The 23,380-nt window shown below is 39.2% G+C and overlaps 5 protein-coding genes across 6 annotated transcripts; all 5 read left to right on the plus strand.

Moving 5' to 3' along the window:
* Positions 1 to 3,029: 3,029 nt before the first annotated feature.
* LOC142384185 (troponin I, slow skeletal muscle-like) lies at positions 3,030 to 4,356 on the plus strand. The gene is made up of 5 exons (XM_075470219.1): positions 3,030 to 3,113; positions 3,197 to 3,328; positions 3,400 to 3,489; positions 3,603 to 3,770; positions 3,859 to 4,356. The coding sequence occupies exons 1-5, from the start codon at positions 3,045 to 3,047 to the stop codon at positions 3,943 to 3,945; spliced, it is 546 nt and encodes a 181-aa protein (XP_075326334.1). The 5' UTR covers positions 3,030 to 3,044; the 3' UTR covers positions 3,946 to 4,356.
* Positions 4,357 to 5,735: 1,379 nt separating this feature from the next.
* Positions 5,736 to 7,112, plus strand: LOC142384188 (troponin I, slow skeletal muscle-like). The gene is made up of 5 exons (XM_075470222.1): positions 5,736 to 5,772; positions 5,891 to 6,022; positions 6,334 to 6,423; positions 6,548 to 6,718; positions 6,822 to 7,112. Exons 2-5 carry the CDS (start codon positions 5,918 to 5,920, stop codon positions 6,906 to 6,908), a joined length of 453 nt encoding a protein of 150 aa, XP_075326337.1. The 5' UTR covers positions 5,736 to 5,772; positions 5,891 to 5,917; the 3' UTR covers positions 6,909 to 7,112.
* Positions 7,113 to 10,324: 3,212 nt separating this feature from the next.
* Positions 10,325 to 12,782, plus strand: LOC142384187 (troponin I, slow skeletal muscle-like). Its single transcript, XM_075470221.1, has 5 exons — positions 10,325 to 10,360; positions 10,674 to 10,805; positions 10,903 to 10,992; positions 12,071 to 12,244; positions 12,329 to 12,782. The coding sequence occupies exons 2-5, from the start codon at positions 10,701 to 10,703 to the stop codon at positions 12,416 to 12,418; spliced, it is 459 nt and encodes a 152-aa protein (XP_075326336.1). The 5' UTR covers positions 10,325 to 10,360; positions 10,674 to 10,700; the 3' UTR covers positions 12,419 to 12,782.
* Positions 12,783 to 14,353: 1,571 nt separating this feature from the next.
* Positions 14,354 to 16,405, plus strand: LOC142384186 (troponin I, slow skeletal muscle-like). Its single transcript, XM_075470220.1, has 5 exons — positions 14,354 to 14,428; positions 14,539 to 14,670; positions 15,066 to 15,155; positions 15,326 to 15,499; positions 15,783 to 16,405. The coding sequence occupies exons 2-5, from the start codon at positions 14,560 to 14,562 to the stop codon at positions 15,867 to 15,869; spliced, it is 462 nt and encodes a 153-aa protein (XP_075326335.1). The 5' UTR covers positions 14,354 to 14,428; positions 14,539 to 14,559; the 3' UTR covers positions 15,870 to 16,405.
* Positions 16,406 to 17,289: 884 nt separating this feature from the next.
* On the plus strand, positions 17,290 to 21,380 carry bpgm (2,3-bisphosphoglycerate mutase). 2 transcript variants are annotated; one of them, XM_075471036.1, is made up of 3 exons: positions 17,290 to 17,375; positions 17,821 to 18,443; positions 19,280 to 21,380. In XM_075471036.1, the coding sequence occupies exons 2-3, from the start codon at positions 17,843 to 17,845 to the stop codon at positions 19,453 to 19,455; spliced, it is 777 nt and encodes a 258-aa protein (XP_075327151.1). In that variant the 5' UTR covers positions 17,290 to 17,375; positions 17,821 to 17,842; the 3' UTR covers positions 19,456 to 21,380. The 2 variants fall into 2 exon arrangements, with proteins under 2 accessions (XP_075327151.1, XP_075327152.1); XM_075471037.1 differs by having other exon boundaries at positions 17,292 to 17,375; positions 17,835 to 18,443.
* Positions 21,381 to 23,380: the final 2,000 nt, after the last annotated feature.

Raw genomic sequence — 23,380 nt, forward strand, 5'->3', positions numbered from 1 at the left:
ATGTATCAGTTTACACAACACTAAGAAAGACAGACAGACAGAGCCACTGAAATCTGACAAGAATAGACTGTAGGGGTTAAATTTGATCTCTCCTTTCTGTGAAAGTGGTGTCATGGCAAATTAGGATTCAGAAGTCAGTGTAGTATTTTGATCCAAATGTAAAAAAAGACACTTTATTTAAGCACAGCTATCATAAGTAGCGATGTGAGGCGATATGTTCAAGATTTTGATACTTAATTCAATCTCAATCTTTTGCATTAAAGGAAAAAAATGACACCCTAATTTGTGAACGTAGTGATATATTACACCACGGTGTTATGCATTTCTTAACTATTTCTACACTACGTGCAGGTGCTTTATAGATAAAGCTGTATCACTTGGTAACCAGACGCTCATCTAGCTCTGTCTGGTTAAAACTCGATTCCATTTTGTTATAATGGTCTAACAAAACATTAATAGTATGTATAGCATTTACAACTGAAAATACCATTTGATTATGTTTTGAATAGTTTTACCTGAGGTCGGTGGCATCAAAGCAGTACAATGACATCATATATTTAGTCATGCTCAAAGAAAGGCAGCTTCAATTTGTTTGTCAACTGCTTCAATCCAGACTGAACTTTTCGATGGATTTCATATAAATTTGATGTACATATATATATATATATGTATTTCAATTCTGCTTACAGAATTAAAAACAAACTAAGAATGAAAAAACAAAAAAAAAAACATCAACCAACTGGCCTTTGATGTTTTCCTCTGGCAGAACACGCCATGGCATAAATCTAAAAAGCACACGTGTTTCGAGTTCATGACATCTGCAAAGAGGGTGGCTCAGCTGTCACTTAGAACAGGGACGTGTAAGGTGTGCCCTTGTGCAATACAATCACATGAAATAAATGGGTCACGGGTTGAGGACAAATCAAAAAGGCATTGTGCATCATGATGCAGCCACTGTCAGGTGGACAGGGGTCTATTTTAACGAGCCAATCGCACGATGCTTTGAATACACAGATCTTTCACTAATAACCATAAAGTGCTTTTCCTTTACCTGATCAACTGCTGAACTACTGCCCCGTCTGATTTCCTCTCACATTCGAGGTAAGTTTAACACAACAATCAACCTGATATTTTGCAGGAAAAAAACTAGTCAAACTAGTAAAAAAGTCAATCATACTTTTTAATGGACGTTGAATGGAAAGGTTCGACCTGACCTTGCAAGATTAAGAGATCAAAAGGAGCACCTTCTCTACTTCTGTGACAACAGCCCAGGCATTTATGTAGCCGTATCTACAGTATTTGTGTGGGTCAAGTCGAGTCTGGCTTTAATTTAGTAATGAAGACTGCGTACATATCTGCATGCCCATGACACAGATATTTCGCTGGAATTTATATTTGGGAGTCTCAGCCAAGTCGTTACTATTGTCAAGGTCTTTATGCAACTTTCTGAACATGGCAGTCCGACTTAGACTTCCAGGACACCCCAAGCGTCTTGATGATGTTTAGATCCTCTGAGGAAATGTAATCTGAAGATTATACTGCCTATCAAAGTATCGGTGACTGATGTGATATGGCGATGATGTTTTTTATGTAGAATTATTTGTCAGGTGGGGGTGTAAGATCTGCTGGGTTCCTGAAACCTCTGCTGCTTTGCTTGTTATCTTGTCTTTGCACTACGTCAGGCAGGCTTAACATGAATTGAGTAATTATATCAGAAACACTGATTTGTTTTTATCTTATACTCATACCTTCACCTGTCTAATGTATAACAACATGATGAAATGAATTAGCGACGTGATGTAATAAAATGTTACACAAATGTCACACAACTAATGATACACAAATGATGGCAGAAAGAGACAAATAAGGAGATATGATGACACAGATATTGTGGCTATGTTACTTAATTCCAGCTCCTTTTAACCTGAATATTTACATGCGAGTGGCAAATTATTTAACGAATTAGCAACATTAGAACAGAGATAACAAGCTGCAACATGAACACAACAAGATCTCAGATGAGAATCGAGGATGGACATTACACTCAATCTTAAATGGTTTGGTGTTATTCCTCTGTTGGTTGCCAAACATTTGTGCTTTCTCTGGCATCATCAAGGCCACCGTAGCTTTTGGCACAGAGAGAAGAATGACTGCAATGTCATCAAATATAGCTGAGCAACAGGCTCGTCGTCAGCCCTTTTTAACAGCAGAGCAAATATCCAGTCCCAGACGAGAAGTGAAAGCCCCCTAGAACAATTATTAGCTAAAAAGGAATTAGCTAGCTGAATTCACTATTCATATTAGCTTAAATATAGCTGCACTGATACAAGTAGCTGTTTTTACCAGTTAGTGTGCAGATTATTTTCTCAAGAAATAGATCAACTGTAAAAATGTATAAAATGTGAGAAAAAAGCCAGAAGGTGTCAGGTGTAACTTTCCAAAGGCCGGATGATGCATTCAACTTGCTTGTCTTATTTAAGCCTTCAGTTCAAACCACAACAGAAATAGACATTCAGCTCAGAATCAGATGTGGCAAAGAATGATCTCATTATATTTAAAAAATGGGGGAAAAAATCAACATCAAAGCTATGGAGATTTTTTTCTTGAGTAACAATACGCACGAATTATAACTAGTGTATGTCTGTCTGATGCTTGAATAGAGCGTGAACTGGGAGTCAAATCCACTTCTTTTTCTTCTCCTAAGGTGCTTTAAGCTGCTGCCATGTCTGAGGGGTGAGTATTGGCCTTGTCGAGTCGTCACAATTCATTACACTACTTTAAATGAAAATCAAAATATAATGACAAAAAAAGGGAGAAGCCATCAAACCTAAAAATCCAACGTCACTTCAGCCCATTTGGTGGTTTCCCACTTTTTCATGCATTCTCATAGAGTAAAACATATGTAATAGGTTTCTTCTTTGCCCTGCTTTTCATGTTACATGATGATGAAGACCGGTGAGTCAAAATGTTAAACGTTAAACGTAAAATTTAATACATTTCATGTGACATTTAAACCTTATGTTAACTCTTCCTTCCTTTAATCTATGAATGTGTTGTGTTCTTTGTCACAGAAAAAGTCAAAATATTCAGCTACACGCCGGCTGCTATTAAAAGTAGGTCTCGTAGACTAACTATGTATAACGCCATATAAACCATGATATATACCAGGGGTGTAGTAAGGCTTACTGTCTTTCAGTCCAAGCTGCTGAAGAAGGCAGCGTCTATGCTGGTGACTGAAAGTGAGGCCAAAAAACTTGAGAAAGAAAGAGTTGTGAATGAGTGCTCTCCTCCCCTGAAGATGTCAGGTCTGTCAGTCCAGGAGCTCCAGGTACTGCCGCTGCAAATAATGCTAACTTACCGTTTAACACCATTTTGACTGCTTTCTGTTGTTCTTTACAGGAACTTTGCAAAGAATTACACCGCAAGGTCGACGTTGTGGACGAGGCACGTTATGATATGGAGATCAAAGTAGCCAAAAATGACATTGAGGTATAAAAAAAACAAAAAGCATGAATACGGGAATAATGCATAAACCTTATTGGTGTTGTTGTTGTGGCTTACATAGTTTAATCTCATGTGATTTTTTATTTTTTTTTGCACAGATCCAGACGCTAAAATTGAAGATCACTGAGCTGAAGGGTGTAAAGAGGCCCAGCCTGAAGAGGGTGAAGAAAACAACAGATGACATGCTGTCAGTCTCCGACACTTCCAAACTCATGAAGGCTGATTTCAAAGCCAAACTGAAGACAGTGAAGAAAGATGAAGAAAAGGTAAAAGAGTCAAATCTGCAAGTTAGTTTAAAGTTTTCTGTGTACATGCATATGCATATATACACATATATATATTTTGTCTTTACAGAGGGAAGAAGTGACAGACTGGCGTAAGAATGTGGAGGCCATGTCTGGCATGGAGGGCAGGAAGAAGCTGTTCAATGCGGCACAATAAGAGGACGCTCATATTTAACCTGTTTGTTAGTAACATATCATCTCCATAATGTTGACTTTAAGACTGCAGCAATGTCCAAGCTCAGTTTCTTTCTCCCGAACCATGTCGCCCTGTTCATCATCAGAACTGTTGTCAAAATAAAAAAAAAAGTTTACATTTCATGATCAAAGGAAACTATTTTTTGAATTGTTTCATCCTGACCGAAAGTACATTTTTTCATGTACAAAATACAAGAATATGGTACCACTGCAATAATACTGTTTTTTGAGTTTTTTTTGCATGGTGAAGTGCTAAAGAAAAGACTTATTGGCTTTGTGATTTTTGAAGTGCAGTATTTGTATTACACAGACGATGGCGCTGTCTTTCTATCTGCAATACACGTGATGCTGAATAAAGAATCATGACCACGTACCTTTGTTTTTTCATTCGTTTCTTTTGTTTGCTTTTTAACAGATTGAATACCAAATTCTAACCATGTTCCAACAGCATTCACAATCCTGGTGCACCGGACAAAACCGTCCATAATGACTGCTTGCTGAGCTCCTACAGTCTGCTACACTGCTGTAGTAAACCGGGCATTGGAGGGTAGAAGTGTAGCAATATGAAATGTACTGGCTGTCAGGACAGGAGATGCTATTTTAGCCGGCCACTCACAGAAGGCAAAGGACCTGTTAAATTTTAAGACTTGAGTTTTCTTCTTGTCATTTAAAGACAGAGACTGATCGCATCAACTGGTTTTTTTTCTGCAGGGACTAAAAAGGTACGTTGATTAGTCCGTGTGAGTATTGACAAAGTGGCTAAATGATGATTAATTGGCAGTTTTCACCAGCTGCATTCATGCTAAATAATCCAATTAGAAGCAGGTGCGTCACTATATTATGATACATAGAGTCAGTTGTGAAACAAAAGCTTATTTACTATTTATAGAATGAGATATTTCAGAAAAGCCAGACTTCCTTAAAATACACATAGTAGTAGTATTAGTATGTAAGGCAAATATTATTTCATCTATCCCTAAATTGACTAATGTAACTCAGATAGTGACATGACTTTAGAAATGAAATATTTTCACTTACTATAACAAAAGTTAGTATTTTATATTGAGATAAATAATATGCTTCATGACGTGTTTACATTATTTGTGAAAAGAAAAAAAACACTCCAGGATCTGATTCGGATGAGTTCAATTGGGATTAAAAAAGGAATATCATTCCAACTATCTGCAGCTCTCAAGCGTGCCGTGTTGCTAATTTAAAGGCTCAGTGATGGTATGTAGTCATTCCAAGGTCTGCATGACTTGAACTTGGCTGTGTCAACAAGAGGTGAACAGTGGAAGCAGAAGAGGGAAAAGACACTTGTTTGTGAAGCAGACAAGAAATCAGCCGAATATTTAGAAAACCAAGGAAAATACTGGATTATGTATGCACCGCTGCTAATGTTGCTGCCGCCACCTGTTTCTGAAACCGCTTTCTCCTGACATCATAACAATGACAAATAATGCATCATAATAATCATTTTACAGACAAAGGCCAACCATGTCTGAAGCGTAAGTTATTCAATTTTTGTTTTCAAAATAATGTGAACCTGTATTTCAATCAATCAAAATATAATGCAGTTTTTCACTTATGTCAACACTGAACATTTTCTATTCCCTTTTCTACATCATTTCATCAACCGCAGACCGGTAAGTTGTTATATGGGATTCGCAGTAAATCTATAAAAAGGTAAACCTTCGCTGGTATTTTTGCCCTTCAACGTATTTCTTTGTCACCTGTTTATTTGTAGAAAAAGTCAAAGATATCTGCATCTCGCAGACTGGCTCTTAAGGTATGGTCTTCTTTGTCTTTCCCACAACTGATCATTCCTAGTAAATCGTGACGTGTGACACCATGACACCAACCACAAGCCCAAGTTTTTTTTTTAATTTTTTCTTTTGTTATCGTAGACCAAGCTGCTAAAAATTGCAACTGTGATGTTGGAGAAGGAGAATGAGGAAAAGAGGTTGGAGAAAGAGACGATTCTGAAAGAGAGAGTTCCTCCACTTCAGCTCTCTGGTTTGTCTGTTCAGGACCTCCAGGTATGTGCAGGTCACTTGCGTAAGATGCTCGTCAGTTAAGTGACGTAGTTGACATTCCTCTAATGTATTTACAGCAGATGCTGTAGTTTGTGCTTTAGTGGATAAGCACAGCGCAATTTAGATTTTTGATTTTCAAACTTTTTTGGAGCATCTTCAGCTTCAGAAACATTTATTTCAATAGATAGCAAGTATCCGGTGTTAACGGGTGTAACGACAGACATTTGATGCCCACTTCTGAAAGAAGTCAGAGGATTACAGGGTTCTCGTCATTTTGTTCCCCGAAGTAGTTACTTTTCTGTTTTTGTCTGCAGACTTTGTGCAAAGAACTTCACCAAAAGATAGATGTGGCCGATGAAGAACGCTACGACCTTGAACTCAAGGCGGCCAAAAACAGCAAGGAGGTGTGCAGTCGTTCGTGTACTCGTCTGATTTGATTTAAATTTGGTCTTGTTGGTGTGTTTGTGTTTGTTTAGAAAGGTTTAAAAATACCCATATTGTACTTCATTTTCTAATTGTTTCCTGCAGATTGAAAATCTGACTGCTAAGATCATCGAGCTGAAGGGTAAGAAGCGACCCGCTCTGAAGAGGGTGAAGATCTCAGCTGATGCCATGCTGGGAGCTCTGTTGGGCACAAAAGTTAAAGAGTCTGTGGACTTCAAGGCCAACCTCAAGACTGTGAAGAAAGAGGATGAGAAGGTAACGTGACCCGGCTCTAGCGTCAGACTGATTTCCTGTTGTTATGCGATATACGCAAAAAACACAATATCATTCACACAAGTTATTTCCTTCCCATGAACAGAAAGAAGAAGTGACTGACTGGCGTAAGAACGTGGAGGCCATGTCTGGTATGGAGGGCAGGAAGAAGCTGTTTAACGCCAGCCAGTAGATTCATGTTTCAGGACACTTTGTGCATGATTGTAGGTTTACGCACCACATGAGTAAAAGGTTGATGTCACTAAACACAATCAGAAAGCACACTGTATATATCTTATGTGTCTGCAGACTTAATGCATTATGAACCAATATGCAGATTCAAAGGACTACAACGGTTGGGGTTTTTTTTGCACATAGATGAGTTGGATTGTGACATGGTTGCATGATATTGGCATTTGTAAAATGTTACATTTTAAACAGTGTATATTTTCACCACAGAAGGAAGAAAGCAAAATATCCTATTTTGATCTTGAGCACCACTTTAATAAAGTCTTTGGATTAAAACAGAAGACCGATGCTGCGCCTCTCCTCTTTCATGTTTCCTTCAGGATCTGAGTTGCTCCCCGACAATAAGAGCGGGAACGCACACAAACACACAAACGAATAAAGAATAAAGAAAGCTGAGGAGCTTCATTTTTGACTAAAAGAAGCTGTAAAATCCTCATAGAGTTTAAACTGACTGAACCAGGATTGTGGAATGCAAAAAAAAAAAACAATTTCTAAAAAGGTGTCAGATTTGATGCTAAAACAACAAAATTATGATCGTCTTCAGTTTTGCAACAGGCAAAATGAGAAGAGCTGGAATAACTTTTCTAGAGTACCAAATTATATACAAGTCCAAATGATAAAAAAAAAAGGCAGAACGCAGTAACGCTCGACTTGTTTAACACATATTTTGAAAAACTGTCCATTAGAGTCATCTGTGTCACTGTAAAGGCTCAACAGCTCTGAGAAAATAAACATTAATATACCTTCTAGGGTGATCTTTCCATTGGCTTTATGATAATTGTCCTGCAGACAGATTGCTCTCCAAACTGTAGGTGAGTTTATCTTTAAAATCACTGTCTGCAGGTGCTGTGTATGGAAATTAAGATGAGGCCCAACCATTGCCCTCACAGGATCAATGAAGTATTTGTCAATCTATCAAACACATAAAAAAGAATGTGATCGTGACAAATCAGTATATGTATGAGGTCAGGGAAACACAAATAAGGAAAGCTTGTGTTCAAAGTCAATGGCTTGATTTACATGCATATATTTCACGAATCTCTGACACAATACATGTCCATTTATTAGCCTGCCTTCTACACCCGGTTGACGAAGGGAGGGTTTAAGGTAAAGAGTGTGTAGGTGGCTTTATGGGAAATAGAGGATTCAGGATTATCCGAGCCACATATACTGAAAGTGAAGACCAGAAGTCTGGATATCTCACAGTTTTGGTTCTTTTTCTTCAGAGTAATACTAAGTCACTGTGGAACCACTTCGAAGCAAACTCAAGTGTGCGCTCGGCTATTCTTGTTTAATTGTTTGCTGCCTACCTGTCCTTATGTGGGGGCGTGAGTTCCAGCCTTTTGTGTGAACACTTGACCTGTTACAACGCTGACGCATTGAACTCTGGCTGGCTCACTTTACAAACCACCGTGCCCCAGTGCCCACCTGTCCTTGTTCCTCCACTGGCCTAAATAAAACTTGACTAACCTTTGGGTTTTTTCTTACCTCAAAGCTGGCCCTTTACAGCGTTATCAGGCTTCAATTGTCTGTCAACACACTTACAGAGGACTGTGGTGCAAATTTATGTGCAGGGTGTGTTCTGAATTTCATACTGCTTTTAGCTTTTCGGCTATAAAGAGGTGAAATGTGATCAAATGGATGATAATAATTATCATGATTAAGACCTATATTTAAAATAAAATAAGGGTAAGGGTAAAATAAGGTAAAATAAGTACAACATTGAAACAAAACAAAATGAAAAACCTCGGTTTAAGTTAATGACTCTTTCAGATGTGTGTATGTGAGCATTTTGAGATCATTCATCTTACCCTTAGACTGTTCTGTTTGTTCTATCCAAACTCTGACAGGCTGGCCGAGGTCAGAAGGAAATGCATGACACTGACCTTGCACGAGTTTAGTAGCCTCTCTAAATGTGCACTGTCACTTCCACTAACAGGTGCAGAAACCTCTTAAGATATCCAAATATCTGAAGCCATAAATGAAGTTTTATTGCCTCCTTTGCTGTTTGAATATTGTTGTGAAACCACAGGCCACTGTAAATGTCACGGTTGGTGGACAGACAGTGGCAGTAGAACAGACCCAGCTCTATTTTAGTGAGCCATTCCCATTTAGCAGAGGCCCTATAAATTTGATTGATCTTTTTTCCAGCATCTTTCAGAAAGTGGATGGTGGCTCCCACTCGCACTTCTATCTTCACTCCTGTCTTGCAACCCTAGGACTCGTTTGGTTTCAGCTAGGTACAGACTTCTGATACTTCTAAATGTTTTGTGGTAATTGTTGGAGTCTGTGAATGAGTGATGCAGCATGTCGAAATGTTTACTAACAGCTACGACTACCATTTCTCCGTCAGATTAGTGTCTTGTCCTCGCATTGTTGCTTCATTGAGAGACTGTTATTGTTTAACATTAACAACAAGTTGAGCACAGACATCTCACATGCCTGTGGATTATCTGGTCATTCACCTTTTTTGTCACCTATGCAGAAACTCTCAGCAGTGGCTTTAGACGCATACACCACTTTAGTTCTCAGCGACGTTTCATACGACACAAACACAATCACTCCAATCTATTCCAAAGCTTCCAAAGATTGATCTAGTGCAAGTTTGTGCTCTTTTGATTGTTCTACTTTTGTAAAATGCATTATTACGTTTTTTTTCTACATTAATGAAAAGACAAGTCAAATCTGTCTGCATGTTTCTCTCATTGCACGCAAAGTATGAAAGGTAATCAAAAAAAACTAACGCAAACTACAAACATTCAACCTCTTGTGCTCCGTGCCTGTGCTCGTGGTATCTTTAGGGGAGTGACTAATAAATAGCTCAGTGTACCCAGCTTTAATGAGCCGGTGAATGTTTGGAGTGGGTAAAATACTTTGGCGAGAGGAGTGACAGAGAGCATCAATCTTCAGCATACAGTTCAAGGGAACAGGTTTTAGTTTTTTTTTTTAAAGCTGCAGAGAAATAAACTTCATCTACGTGCGTGACAATAATAGGTTTTTGTTTTTTACGTTCTAGTGTGGGAATAAAACACAATCATGGCTGATGCGTAAGTACTATCACATGTGGTTTACAGTTATCTGTTCATTAAATAAATGGCAAATGTTACTGTTAAAAACCAAGTGTTAACCTTCATTTACTAAAAATGTCTGTGTGTGTGTGTGTGTGTGTGTGTCTCCTTCGTTTTGATGCCCCAACAGAGTAAGTATCTTCTGTGCTACATCTTTAAGGACAGTTTTTTACAGTTCGTTTGTCTGTTAAGGCTTTATCAAAACCGGAGATATGGATATGCTGTGCCATATGACGTGTTGCATTGTGAAAAATATCAAATGTTTTTCTCTCTGTGTGAATTACAGAAAAAATGTAAGATTTCCTCCTCTCGAAAGCTGGGGCTGAAAGTAAGATTCTCATTCATTTTTGGAAATATCAGATGTTTTAATCAAATTCATTAAGTGAATTTATGAGCCCATAACTTTAGATACCTGTACAAACGAGCTAAGTTTTCTAACTGAGGCAACAATGCCAAGTGTCCAATATGTAACATGAGAGATGGCCACTATATGTGTTTGAACTGCAGTATGCAGCGTGTTTAAACAGCGTGTTATATGCATGGTTCGATTTTTCTTTTCCTTTTTTGCAACTGTTAACTCCGGAAAGCCTAGCAAAATAAGAAGAAATGCAAATTTTTCTTTTTCCTTTTTCTCCCCTTAGATTAGACTGTTAACAGTCGCTTCTCAAATGCTGCAGGAGGAAAATAAGCAGAAGGTAAAGGAGAGAGAAGATGCACTGGCAGAGAGACTTCCTCCTCTAAATATGTCTGGTCTGTCTTTGCAAGAGTTGCAGGTACTTGCATTAAACGTCATTCTTCTCTGACCAATTACAATATCTCGTCATTTGTAGCCATGCAGAAATGCAGTACCCCCCTCTTTACTTTTAACAGGACCTGTGCAAAGACTTGCACCACAAGATTGACGTTGTGGATGAAGAACGGTACGATATTAGCCTGAAAGTTACCAAAAACGGCACAGAGGTGAGCTGCTCAACAATAAAAAGCAAGAAAAAGACTTATGTTGAAATGTCTAATCCATATCGTCTACACATAAATAAGGTCATAACAAAGATAAAGTAGAGATATGATTAAAACAAAATAATAACAATGATAAATACTGCCTCCAAGTGGCATCCTGGGTCTAACAACATATAATGTGTAAAGTTTCTTTTTTTTTTTTTTCTATAAACCTGCAATGACCATGTCTGGCCTCGTGGGGGCAGTAAGATATAATGAATAAAAAAGTCCACTGTTAGCTCCAGTAAAGTAAAATATCAATGATTCCTTGGGGGAACTATCCAACTCTAAAGCTGCAAAATGGTCAAGTTCACTGATTTTTATTTTTTTTCCAATCAAAACGTCTGTCAAAACAGTGTCTGAGAACAATGAGTTGAAATCCGTGAGAGCGTTAACCAAAACAGCAAGGTTGTGGCGTGGTAACCAAACAACGATGGCGGGAGCTGCACATGAAATTAGTATTCACAGCAGCATTCGCACCGTCACTTTGCTAACACACAGCCTATATCCATTTGAAATTTGATTGTAAAATATCAATAATAGCCGTCTCACATTGTTTTAGCACCATGTGAGGAAACTAAGCCTCATTTCAAAACTCAACACAGTACATAATTGTGTATTACATCACAAAAAAAAAACCTGGCACCAGACACCTGGACTCAACCCTAAATAGCTGCTAAGAGGGCAGTACACTTTAAGCCACTATCTACAACTAAATCTAATAGGAGAGACAAAGAAAAAGGGCTGAAATGCAGGTCAGATTCTAAGCCCTTTCTACATCCATTAATGGCGTTTTAGATGATCTGAGCAAAAATAATCTGTTGAGCAAGAATGCAAGATCTGTTAAGGTTTAACAGCAGTTTTACCCAAATTACTACTTCCGGGGCCTATTCTATAACCACCTACACTGCACATGAGGTTAAATCCCAGTTTTTTTTAAGACACCTTGGAGCTTCCCTCTACATTGTGTTCATGTTAAGAAAAGCAGCAATGATGGTGACATGCCCACACATATGAACTGTTTTCTATCATGCGATCCCAGATTCACGACATGAACCTGAAGATCATCGAGCTTCAGAGTAAGTTCAAGAAGCCGAACCTAAAGAGAGTGAAGATCTCAGCTGAAGCCATGCTCAGCGTTCTGCTGGGCTCCAAACATAAAGAATCTATCGACTTCAAGGCTAACCTTAAGACCGTGAAGAAGGAGGAAGAGAAGGTAAACTTGGTGTTCCCCCCACTTTTGGTTAAATCCTCTGCTGTATTTAAGCCATTTGTTCATTACGTCTTGTGTCTCTAACAGAAAGAGGAGGTTACCGACTGGCGTAAGAACGTGGAGGCCATGTCTGGCATGGAGGGCAGGAAGAAGCTGTTTGATGCCTCTGGCAACTAGAGGAACAACCTCTAAATTTCTTAATTTCTTACGTACAATACACTGAATTGTGAATTGTAAGCAGGACAAACGATTTTAAAAACTCAGTAGGTTTTTTTTCTTTTCTAAACTTATTTATAGAAACAGAGAAAGGAGAATAAATTGTAATTTCTCTTTAGTATAAAACTATTTACTGACTTTAAGATGCTTTGGTAATTGTAACAGTTCTTCTCAGCAGCCGAGAGGTGGCAGCAACACTCTTTAAAATCATCACAATGAACTGGGGAACGTGTGGACTTTTGTTTAGAGCGAACACTGTGGAGAAAAATAGTTTTCCCCTGATGGATTAGCAACTGCTACATTGTTATCTATTGTGCAAACTGCCTTGTATTTGCTGGACATTCAAATTGTACAGGTCAATAAAGATGTTTCCAAAAATGCACCAATACAATTGCTGTCTTTGATTTAAACTTTTGTAGGAGTCTGTTTTAGTCCCACTTGGTTTATAGACTCTACAGAACAGTTCTGACATTGTTTTTCTCAAATATTTCAACTGAAAATCATTTTGGACTGTTTGTGAGATCAGAATGATTAAAAGAAAAAATACACGATGACGCATGGAAACCCTTCAGTCTTCACAGTCTAAGCAAGAAGACGGGGACACTAACAAAAAGTATCACAAGAAGACAGTCACAGTAAGAACTTTCACACTTCATACATGTGGGATATGGGAGACGCAAGAATGGTGAGGACAGAGGGTCTATTTTGGTGAGCCACTCACATGAGCGCTGGATACTATATATCTACCCTCTTTCATCCCTTCTTGTGTCAGGAAAAAGACGCCTGAGAGTATTTGTCATCGACTGTAAAAGGTAAGGAGTTCAATTTGAAAAATCTAGAGCAAGAAGACGCGATAGACCAAAGTAAGGATTCGTATTACTGTAGTCTTACTACTTTACATGAAACAGTATCTTTGAAAACAAGGTTCAATTTCTCCTCGAGAACAGCTACGAAGGCTTTTTTGACATTAGAGAGTTTAAGAAAAAATCTTTTTTTTCTAACAGAACCTCTTCACATTTGAGTCAGGGAGGAGACACGTTTTTCTTTTTCCACGCTTATGATGGGCTGTCTTCCTTTAATCTTGTGCAGATGTTTATGTTCGAGTTATACCAATGTACTGTATCTTATCTGCAGTTTTCACATCTTTGGTCCATTTTGAACACTTGTCAGACGGTTGTAGTGCTTGTTTGTTTTTAGGTTTCATTTCAGAGGAAATTTTCTTCTTGACCTTCAAACAATGTCATATATTGTTTGCGCCCATGGCTATGTCTATAAAATGAGCTTTACAGTATATAAAGAAATTATTAAGAAAATATGGGCGAATGAGCAGAAATTGCTCATTTTTTTCTTTCCAGCTTTTTTACGTTGATAGATTTAAAGAGGGAGCAAAGAGAACTGCAACCATGTCTGAATCGTAAGTACTCACCAACTTTAACTCACATTTATTCAGTATACAGAACTGTAAAAGTGTAACAAATGTGCCTTTTTATGTCTTTTTGCATTATGGACAAACCCTTCAAACTGTACAGATCTTCGGTAAGTGAAGTTAGTTCCTAATAGATTCATGCCCGAATGAATGTATTCTAATCAGGGTGTAAAGACTTCATTCTTACACATTGAGTATTTACCAAGTTTGTGACTAACTTCATGACCCAAATAACAAACGTCCTGACATGAAATCAAGATGTACAAGAGCAGCCTGGTTTCCACCTTTAAACAACAGAGACAGCAGAAACACGAGACTGAGTTTGTTGACTTTAATGCTATTTAACTTATTCTGCTCAATCACTTTGCTGTGTTTCGACTACACTGACTTTATTGGCTCATTTAAAAATGACATAAAAGTCAAAAGAGCCTCACAATCGCAATGAAATTTGCTAAAAACGCCAGAAATTTCAACAAAATGCGAATTGTTTTCTTCCCCAGAAACCAAAGCCAAAAATCACGGCATCTCGCAGACTGTTTTTGAAGGTAACGCATGTCTTAATAAGTGTAAATGACATTCTGTCAACACTGCGCGCCGTATAATGTCTGCTTTACCGAGGCTTATTTATAAGTTTCTTTTTTTCTTTTCCCTTTAGACCAAACTGCTAAAGAAGGCCATGACTATGCTGGAGAGTGACAAACAATTCAAAGCATCAGAACGAGAGAGGATCCTTGCTGAGAGAGTGCCAAGCCTCCAAGTTTCGGGCCTGTCTATGCAGGACCTACAGGTACACCTACATCACTGAAGAAGTGTCATCCATTCAAGAAAGTTTTGGGCTGTAGCTCTAAAGAAGGTCAAGACAAATTCACTATAAAAGGCTCATTCGCCTCAAATTACCTGCTAGAGGATTAAACTGGGTGCAGCCACAAGTGACACAATTAGTTGGGGTTCTTTTAAAGCCTCAGCAGCAGCTTGTCTGGCCAAGAAAAAACGTTTCTCACTAAGAATGACAAACCTAAATGTCAACAGGTTCAACAGGGACCATTGGTAAATGCTCCCATCGAAAACTATTTGTAACCCAGTCGCTTAATCTGCAATCGTTGCGACTGTATTCATACAGATTACAATTTTTGAGATATTTCAGAAATAAAAGTCTGATGCACAAAAGGTTTCTGTCCACAGAATCTGTGCAAAGAGCTTCACCAGAAAATTGACAAGGTTGATGAGGAGCGCTACGATTTTGCGGCTAAAGCGTCAATAAATGACAGAGAGGTAAGCATAGTTTGTCAACGACTATTTAAGTTCCAATCTTGTTTCACATTAGACCATACATCTCCACCACAATCACAAATTCACGGGAGACGCACGCACCCCGCACCCGCTGCGAATTCAAACTCTTAATTTACGTTGACAGCGGGTTTGTTTTCTGTTCTGGCAAAAAGATACAGGAATTGTCTCAAAAGATCTTTGAGCTCAAAGGCAAGATGAAGAGACCAAACCTGAAGAGGGTGAGGGTGTCTGCAGATGCCATGCTGGGAGCCCTGCTGGGTGCTAAGGTCAAAGAGTCGGTGGACTTCAAGGCCAACCTCAAGACTGTGAAGAAGGAGGACGAGAAGGTAAGAGCAGAAGGTTTAGGTTTGCATATCGCGCGGCGTCGCTTAAACCTCCATCACTTAGAAGTCACACACAGGTGTATAGAACACTAATAATGCGGCAAATGAAAGACCTCTCTAAATGGTTCATCTACGTTTATGCAAGTTCTGCCTAAAGTTCTGGACAGATTCTGCAAACAATACAAATTAAGTGCATAGCGCATTAATAATTCCTCACAAGAATAAGCTCAGGTGCTTGTGTTTAATCACAATGAAATGACTGATTTCAAATGCCATCACTCCACAGAAAGAAGAGGTGACTGACTGGCGTAAGAACGTAGACGCCATGTCTGGAATGGAGGGCAGAAAGAAGCTGTTCAATGCTGGGCAGTAGATCTGAAGTGAATATCTCTGAAGGTGTTTGTTGTTGTCAAACAGGTGGAAAAGGTTCATTATTTTCCCTTCAATTGTGTTCATTGTATGACGATGTGAGGAAAAAATGAACACCATCTTGAGTGCAAATCCTGGCACAGTTCATGTTTTGCGCAATCATGCACACATTGACTTAAATTTTTCTATGAATACATATTGTTTTTTGCATAATTATGTTATGAAAAAATATGTATTTTATATAAGAGCACTTAGTAACATTTGTAGTTTTTAAGCATCCTATGTATGTGTGAATATAGCACCTGTGTTTGTCTATTGATCTTAAGTAATGTTGCAGTCCCGTTTGACATCTATTTTCGCATGAAACATAAATGTGTGACAATGGATCTTTAGTTGTTTCTCTCTGTATTTTGACCATCTTGCCTCGTGCTCATGCTCCTTTATTACACTGGATTGAAAGAGAATGTATACACATTCCAGGGGCAGCTTATTATGGGGTCAACTGAGCAAAACACTGTTGTGAGTTGTGCATCCAACAATAAAGTGTATTTACTGTTTGAAATGTTATTGCTTTCCTTACAGCTCTGAGAACTTGCAATACTGGCGCACATCATCAATGTTTGCAATCCATTTGCCGTATCTCTTTGGTGCATTAGATCAAATATTCTCAATCCATTATCAGTATTGTTTTCCCTCAGTATCAGTGTAAAGGAGTTTGATCTAAAGTATGTAATTATGCGAGCTAAAGTTTAGTGACAAGATCAACTACTTGGGGTTAAAAAGCGGTTCCTCACAAGCTTAGCCATTTCATTTTGAGGGCTGAGAGTGTACTTTTGGCAAAAGGTTATGGCTCGTTTAGATCACAGAGGAGTAAATGTAAACTGTGTGAAATAGTGTGTCTGTGAAATGATGCAGCACGTTAGCATGCAGAGGATAATCCTTGAAATTCATACACTAACAGTTGAAACTTGCAAAACTTTTATCTCAAGTAACTTTACTTAAAATAATAGGAGATTCACAACATGTCTTGTTTTTAGGACATATTTTGTTCGTAAGAAATGCTTGGTCTGTTTCTTATGTGCATCATTTCCCCCAAACACCTGCTTAGTTCAGTGGGGTATGCACGCGTATATTAACTTAGTCTTCCATTTACGTGTTGACAATGTTGTATAAAATTATGTGCACTTCTTACAAACCCCATAAAACCTCTCCAACATGAGAATTACAAGGCCAGACTCCAAACTGCGGTTAGCCAACCGGCTGTCTCTCACCAACACATCCACAGTTGACAGTTCTCCTCCCCACCCTTCCTCTTCCACGGTCTTTGCTCCTCCTAATATGGACAAAACGTTCACCAAAGGTTACGCCCACATGTGATATCTAGCTTCCCTATTGGCCGACTGGTACGTCAATCACAAACGTTCAGCAACGTTTGCCGTGGCCTGCGGAATACTGTCAACATTGACGAGTGCACCATCTACATTTAGCTCGGATTTAAAACCCACGCGGGGTAAGACGACATTTTTTCAATATCCTGTTCCTTTTGGGTTGAGATTGTCAAATCCCTAAGATTCTGACTTCCTACTATGGCCGAGCGAGCGGCTGTGATAACACGTAGTATTAACGTTCAGTTAGTGACTCTCCCATCCTTTCAGGTTAGCTAAAAAGCATCCAACAAATCTTTGCATTGTGGTGGTAAACCGATGCTATATGTAGTTTTGTCTCATGCCTAATAATTAGAGGTTTGGTGAGGGTAAGTTCTGTGGATGTAACCGCCTTCAGCCGGTGTTTTGAGACGGCCTCTAACCTTTAACTGGCACTCCCCCCCAAGAGGTCCCTGCTCCCAGACTCAGACCACACACATGTGAATTCTGTTTAAACACCCATATTTTTCTCAGCCCTGTAGTTACTTATGCCATATAACCTCTTTGTTAATTTCTGCTTAATGTGTGCAGTTTTCTGCTGTTAGTGCTACGAATGTCCAAGTACAAACTCTTTCTGCTGAGGCATGGAGAGGGGGCCTGGAACAAAGAGAACCGCTTCTGCAGCTGGGTTGACCAGAAGCTGAGTGACAACGGGGTGACGGAGGCTCAGGACTGTGGCAAGCTCCTGAAGGAACAAGGCTACAAGTTCGATTTAGTGTTCACCTCCATACTCAGCCGCTCTATCCAGACAGCATGGCTGGTGATAGAGGCTATGGGCCAGGAGTGGGTCCCTGTTGTCAAGTCTTGGAGGCTAAATGAACGCCACTATGGAGCCCTCATTGGACTCAACCGGGCGGAGATGGCTAAACGGCACGGAGAGGAACAGGTGAAGTTGTGGAGAAGGAGCTATGACATCACTCCACCTCCGATTGATGAATCTCACCCTTACTTCCTGGAAATCTACAATGACCGCAGATACACCACTTGTGACGTGCCGAAAGAGAACCTTCCCCGATCTGAGAGCCTGAAAGAGGTGTTGGACAGGCTGCTGCCGTACTGGAACAGCACTGTGGTCCCAGAGATACGGAAAGGCAAAACCGTGCTCATTTCCGCTCATGGAAACAGCTGCAGAGCACTGCTGAAACACCTGGAAGGTATGCTACTGAACTGAGCCCAGCTGATACAAACGCTGCTCTTTGAGCTTTTGTTTGTGCTGGGTGAATGCTTTCAGTTGAAATCAGCAGCTACTCCTGCACTGTTCAGTCTGCTGCTTTAAGTCATCGGCCATTGAATGCAGAGGGACATATTTTAAGTTCCAGAAATGGAAGGTTGAACTTGTGTAAAAAGGCCAGTGAGTTTATGTTACATTTGGCCATGGCAATGAAATCCATGCTGACCTTTTATCACACTTGTAAGCCTTGAGGACTCTGTGTGCCACAGCCCACTCAGCAACTTAACAGTGACTGTAGACGTATTTATCACTGGATACACACAGGCTGCTATCACAGATTATATTGGATAATCAATGCAAAATGAGTCTGCAAGCTGTCATTAAGCCTTAAGATTTTTTTAATAAACTGCATCTTCTGTAGTTTAAGAGTACGTCACAGTATTTTTGGAGTACAGTATATAACAGCAGCGTGTGTGTAGAATTTACTTAATTTTTTAGTATCTGTCAGCATGTTGCAGTTTATTCACAAAGGAGGAAAACATTAACCTCCTTTGCACCATTATTGTTTTCAGTCCAGCGACCGACTGCACTCATGCTCTCAGTAACAGAGTGAATCGATTGGGCTGTTTTTCAGGAAAAACTGTTTTATACCAAAAAAAAATTTGACTGCTCTAACTGGCAATGTACAAGCAAGTCATGTAAACTTAACTGTCACCTACAGTTATGATGAAAGACCGTAAGATACTGTTTTAGATTGACCATGAAATGACAGCAGTTTATAACAATACTGACTTTTAATCGCACAATTTCTTTCAACAGGTGTATCAGATGAGGATATAGCCAAAGTGACTTTACCTACAGGGATCCCTGTGCTGCTCGAAATGGATGAAGACCTCAAGCCTGTGAAACCACGGCAGCTGTTGGGAGACCAGGCAAAGATTCAGGCAGCCATTAAAAAGGTTGAAGACCAGGGAAAAGCCAAACCATCAACTTGAATACAAGAGAACGACTGTAATATCTAACACAGCAGCGCTGCCGTTGAACTGTGCGCTCTTTTATTCAGTATATTGACAGCCAAACTCAGACTTGAATAACTGATTACATAATAGTAGGCAATAACAAAAGAAAGGCTGTGGTTGATTAGACGTAACGGATCAGTCCAAGTCTGACAGTCAAGTTACTGTATGTGTGCTAGTGAGCCCGATCAGGATACAGGTTGAGTGTTGCAGATCAGAGTGAGTGTGCTCGGCCAGGAAAACGTACTACAAATGTTTCAGCGTGGTGCTGAATTGTTTTGTGTGTAAGCACTGAAGAAGCCTTTGGTCGTTGTCTAATTTGTAAGTGAATTACTCCTACTTCTCCCTCTATTATCTTATTTATTTTCCCTACTTTACTGATTTGCAGTAAAGTAATTAAAGGTGGGGTCTGAGATCTTGGAAAAAACTGTTCCTGCAAGCTATATTTTTGAAAATACACAACCTTGCCTCTCCCTTCAGCCCACCCCTCGAAACCACGCCTTCAAAACACATGAACGCGCATGCTGTCGGTCGAGGTGTTCGGATGTTCCCGAGATTGAGAACGAAACTAGGCGAGAGTGCTCACGTCTATTACTTGCTAACAACACAGAAAAAAAACCTCACAAGTCTGTGAACGCGCAGGGGGGAGGGGGGGGGGGGCTGACGGTTGATGGGCGTGTCAGAATCCAATAGAAGTAACTCTCATCATTACTTCTATTGGTCAGACATTTCCTCTTGCTACACCCTCTACAATGGACTAAAAGATTTCGGGTTTTTTTCCAAACATTCTATTTTAGTGGGTGCAATGGGGTCGTGAGGAGGTTTTCAGACAATATGATCAAAAATGCTCCAGAAAACATCACAGACCCCACCTTTAAGTTTAGAAAAAATAAAATAAATCATGCTTTATTTACCTGTTACATCGGTCAGCTTTAGGAATATTCCCTTGCATTACAGATCATGTGCCTTCAGTATTATTCAGCTGCTTCTTACAGAGCTTTTTGTTTAGTTTCAAATAGACCTTCTATTTAAGACTAAAAGCACTGTGTTTACAGTTCTTACCTCGTAAAAAAAATGAGAACCAGGCTGTTCATTCCAAGATTTGAGTCACTGTAAGCCACAGAAAGGCTGTAAATAAGCAGAGCCAATCATATCCCTCGTATTTATGAATCTCTCCTACTTTGAAGTGGTTTACACAATGCATCAGCTCTGACACAGAATATATTGAGTTTAAAACAATGTGGCTTACAATGTATTGGTATGATAACCGGTTCATGCTTTGCACTTTTGGTGGGAATCTCAGCGGGTTTTTAGGTAAAAAAAAAAAAGAAAAGAAAAGGGATCCCCTTGTTAATACGTGTGAATGGTATATATAATTTTTCAGAAATATAAAATTATTTAACTCAGTCACGATTTTATTTTTTCAATATCTTCTAACTTATTATCACGTAGGGGTTGTGTGATGGTGTTTATGTTAAAGGATAAGACCGGTTTTTTGACATTGGGCCCTTGATTTCACATTATAACATGATGTCCTACTCACCCCTGCGTGTTGTTGAACATTTGGAGCTGTTCCGAAGATATTCGAGAGGCGTCTGGCTGCTCTCTTGAGATATTCGGCCATGAAACGGTTTCCTATGGGCAAGCTTATACAGGCACAAACAATGCTGTTTATAATTTATTAATTACTGTACACTAGCACTGATAACGTGGAGGTGCGTCGCTTACTTAAAAAAATCCGGGTTACTAATTTTGAATTTTAGCCGAATGAATAAATAGGCAGCAGGTCTGTGGGCTGTCTGTGGTAGTAGCACGACAAGGACGTCAGTAACACCCACTTTAACCCGGATTTTTTTAAGTAAGCGACGCACCTCCACGTTATCAGTGCTAGTGTAGAGTAATTAATAAATTATAAACAGCATAGTTTGTGCCTGTATAAGCTTGCCCATAGGAAACCGTTTCATGGCCGAATATCTCAAGAGAGCAGCCAGACGCCTCTCGAATATCTTCGGAACAGCTCCAAATGTTCAACAACAAGCAGGGGTGAGTAGAACATCATGTTATAATGTGAAATCAAGGGCCCAATGTCAAAAAACCGGTCTTATCCTTTAAGTGAAAATGTTACAAAGTGTCTTGTAGCCGTGTTGTGAAGATGTTAAACGGGCATCATTTGTGTCCCCTGCTTCCTCTTTATGTTGTGCTTCCACATCTCTGTTGTTTGTACACTGGTTTATTAGGTCATCAGAGAAAATGGACAAACGAAGAGCATGCTTTTGCTGTCATTTTAGGGTAGAGAACACTGTTTTGCTTGTAATTTGATGGAATATCTGCTCTGAGGTTAGATGCTTTGCTTGACAAAATAAAAAAGGAGTTTTTAAGTTTCCTTAATGGTTGATAATTGCATCTTTTGGTTCACTTGAAACTTCTTTTATCGGGCTGTTAATTATTTTTACAACAGGGAGGCATCTCGGACGTCACAATGATACGATCGGCTATAAATTTTGTGATTGAGTAATGGGAGCAAGTGAGAAAACAAACAATATTATTGCCTGGAAAGAACATGCATTCCTGCAGCTTGGAGTCTAGTCGTCCGGAGAGCACTGGAAACAATAAACCGCTCAGATACCACAGATGGATCCAGAGGAGTGGCTCTTTGTGTCTCAACCATTTCTGGGATTTAGCCAAACCAGAAGGGAGTTGAGCCACTGAGAAACCCACAAACTGGATGGAAATGTTCTGAAATGGACCCTGTAATCAATATATGATTCTCAGTTCTATCTGTGCGGCGGCATAGATGGAAGCATCTTGTTTGTTATAGTACACAGCCTTCGCATGCAGACTTGGACATTAAATTCTTGCATCTGAAGTACATCTTTAATTTTTCAATTAAAAACAAGGAAGAGCAACAGAACGCGCGTGACAGCAGTCTTATCAAAAAACTCCCTATGCATCAATTAAGGAGTGCAAAATCATGATGAAATATAGCCCACCCTGGCACAAAAAATGTCTAACTTTCACAAGTAAACTTACAACTATATTTTTAAGGAAGGGAAATAAAAATGAGTTTCCGAATGTGTATAAACTGTAGGATTCTGTAGTTTTGCAATATCAACACATCTCTAAAGTAAGTGAATCCATGTCCACATGCGTCATCCTTTTTTGAGAATCACTGAGTTGCAGCTTGAGCAGGCGGAGCTGGCACTGCAGTGCTTATAAACCTCTGGTTGCTCCTCATCTGCTGAATTCCAGCAGGAACTGTCACTGTCTGCAGACCTGGTAAGTTTGTTTATCATAACATGTGATGAAATTTTATAACATAGTTAATACAGATGTCAAGTAATGTTGGGTTTAACATTGGAGCGACTTAGTTGGAAAAAAAGAGATTGGGAACAAGCTTGAGCGGGTACTTTGATTTGAGTTGGTTTCCAAATCCCTCACCTTCTAATGTGATGACAAGGTGGGTTTTATTGGAGCAGATGAATTAGTTTGTGAAAGATCATGAGGAACACTTGGTCTAAAGAATGCTAAATGCTAAGAAAAATAATTACCTATTGGCACAGAAGCAGCTTATGAAGATAATTCACTGCTTTTGTCTACCTCTGTATGAATATACCTTTAAAAATGTGCAAGTGAATCTCCCAGAAATATAATTCAAATACAATGATGAGACATTCATGGTGGAAGAAACAAAACAACCAACAAAGCAAAGTCTCCATTGAGATGTTAGAGGACTGGGGAGATGTTCCAATGTTTCTCTGGTATACAAACTGGAACGTAAAGGCAAAGAATGAAATTTGATGGTGATGATGTGAAAAATGTGGGTTTTTTAATGTAAAACAGTTAAACAACATTCATCCCTTTTTTTTATTTTAATCTTTAGAAGGAAATTTGATTGCACTTATGA

This window comes from Odontesthes bonariensis, chromosome 7, assembly GCF_027942865.1.
Source record: "Odontesthes bonariensis isolate fOdoBon6 chromosome 7, fOdoBon6.hap1, whole genome shotgun sequence".
Taxonomy (NCBI): domain Eukaryota; kingdom Metazoa; phylum Chordata; class Actinopteri; order Atheriniformes; family Atherinopsidae; genus Odontesthes; species Odontesthes bonariensis.

Excerpts from the sequence above, each read along its gene's own strand:
- LOC142384187 (XM_075470221.1), top strand. The coding sequence starts at position 10,701 with ATGCTGCAGGAGGAAAATAAGCAGAAGGTAAAGGAGAGAGAAGATGCA. Across the intron at positions 10,806-10,902 it reads TGTCTTTGCAAGAGTTGCAG|GACCTGTGCAAAGACTTGCA; the intron begins GTACTTGCATTA and ends TACTTTTAACAG. Across the intron at positions 12,245-12,328 it reads TGAAGAAGGAGGAAGAGAAG|AAAGAGGAGGTTACCGACTG; the intron begins GTAAACTTGGTG and ends TGTCTCTAACAG.
- LOC142384186 (XM_075470220.1), top strand. The coding sequence starts at position 14,560 with ATGACTATGCTGGAGAGTGACAAACAATTCAAAGCATCAGAACGAGAG. Across the intron at positions 14,671-15,065 it reads TGTCTATGCAGGACCTACAG|AATCTGTGCAAAGAGCTTCA; the intron begins GTACACCTACAT and ends TTCTGTCCACAG. Across the intron at positions 15,156-15,325 it reads CGTCAATAAATGACAGAGAG|ATACAGGAATTGTCTCAAAA; the intron begins GTAAGCATAGTT and ends TCTGGCAAAAAG.
- LOC142384185 (XM_075470219.1), top strand. The coding sequence starts at position 3,045 with ATGAATGTGTTGTGTTCTTTGTCACAGAAAAAGTCAAAATATTCAGCT. Across the intron at positions 3,114-3,196 it reads CACGCCGGCTGCTATTAAAA|TCCAAGCTGCTGAAGAAGGC; the intron begins GTAGGTCTCGTA and ends ACTGTCTTTCAG. Across the intron at positions 3,490-3,602 it reads TAGCCAAAAATGACATTGAG|ATCCAGACGCTAAAATTGAA; the intron begins GTATAAAAAAAA and ends TTTTTTGCACAG.
- bpgm (XM_075471036.1), top strand. The coding sequence starts at position 17,843 with ATGTCCAAGTACAAACTCTTTCTGCTGAGGCATGGAGAGGGGGCCTGG. Across the intron at positions 18,444-19,279 it reads ACTGCTGAAACACCTGGAAG|GTGTATCAGATGAGGATATA; the intron begins GTATGCTACTGA and ends TTCTTTCAACAG.
- LOC142384188 (XM_075470222.1), top strand. The coding sequence starts at position 5,918 with ATGTTGGAGAAGGAGAATGAGGAAAAGAGGTTGGAGAAAGAGACGATT. Across the intron at positions 6,023-6,333 it reads TGTCTGTTCAGGACCTCCAG|ACTTTGTGCAAAGAACTTCA; the intron begins GTATGTGCAGGT and ends TTTTGTCTGCAG. Across the intron at positions 6,424-6,547 it reads CGGCCAAAAACAGCAAGGAG|ATTGAAAATCTGACTGCTAA; the intron begins GTGTGCAGTCGT and ends TGTTTCCTGCAG.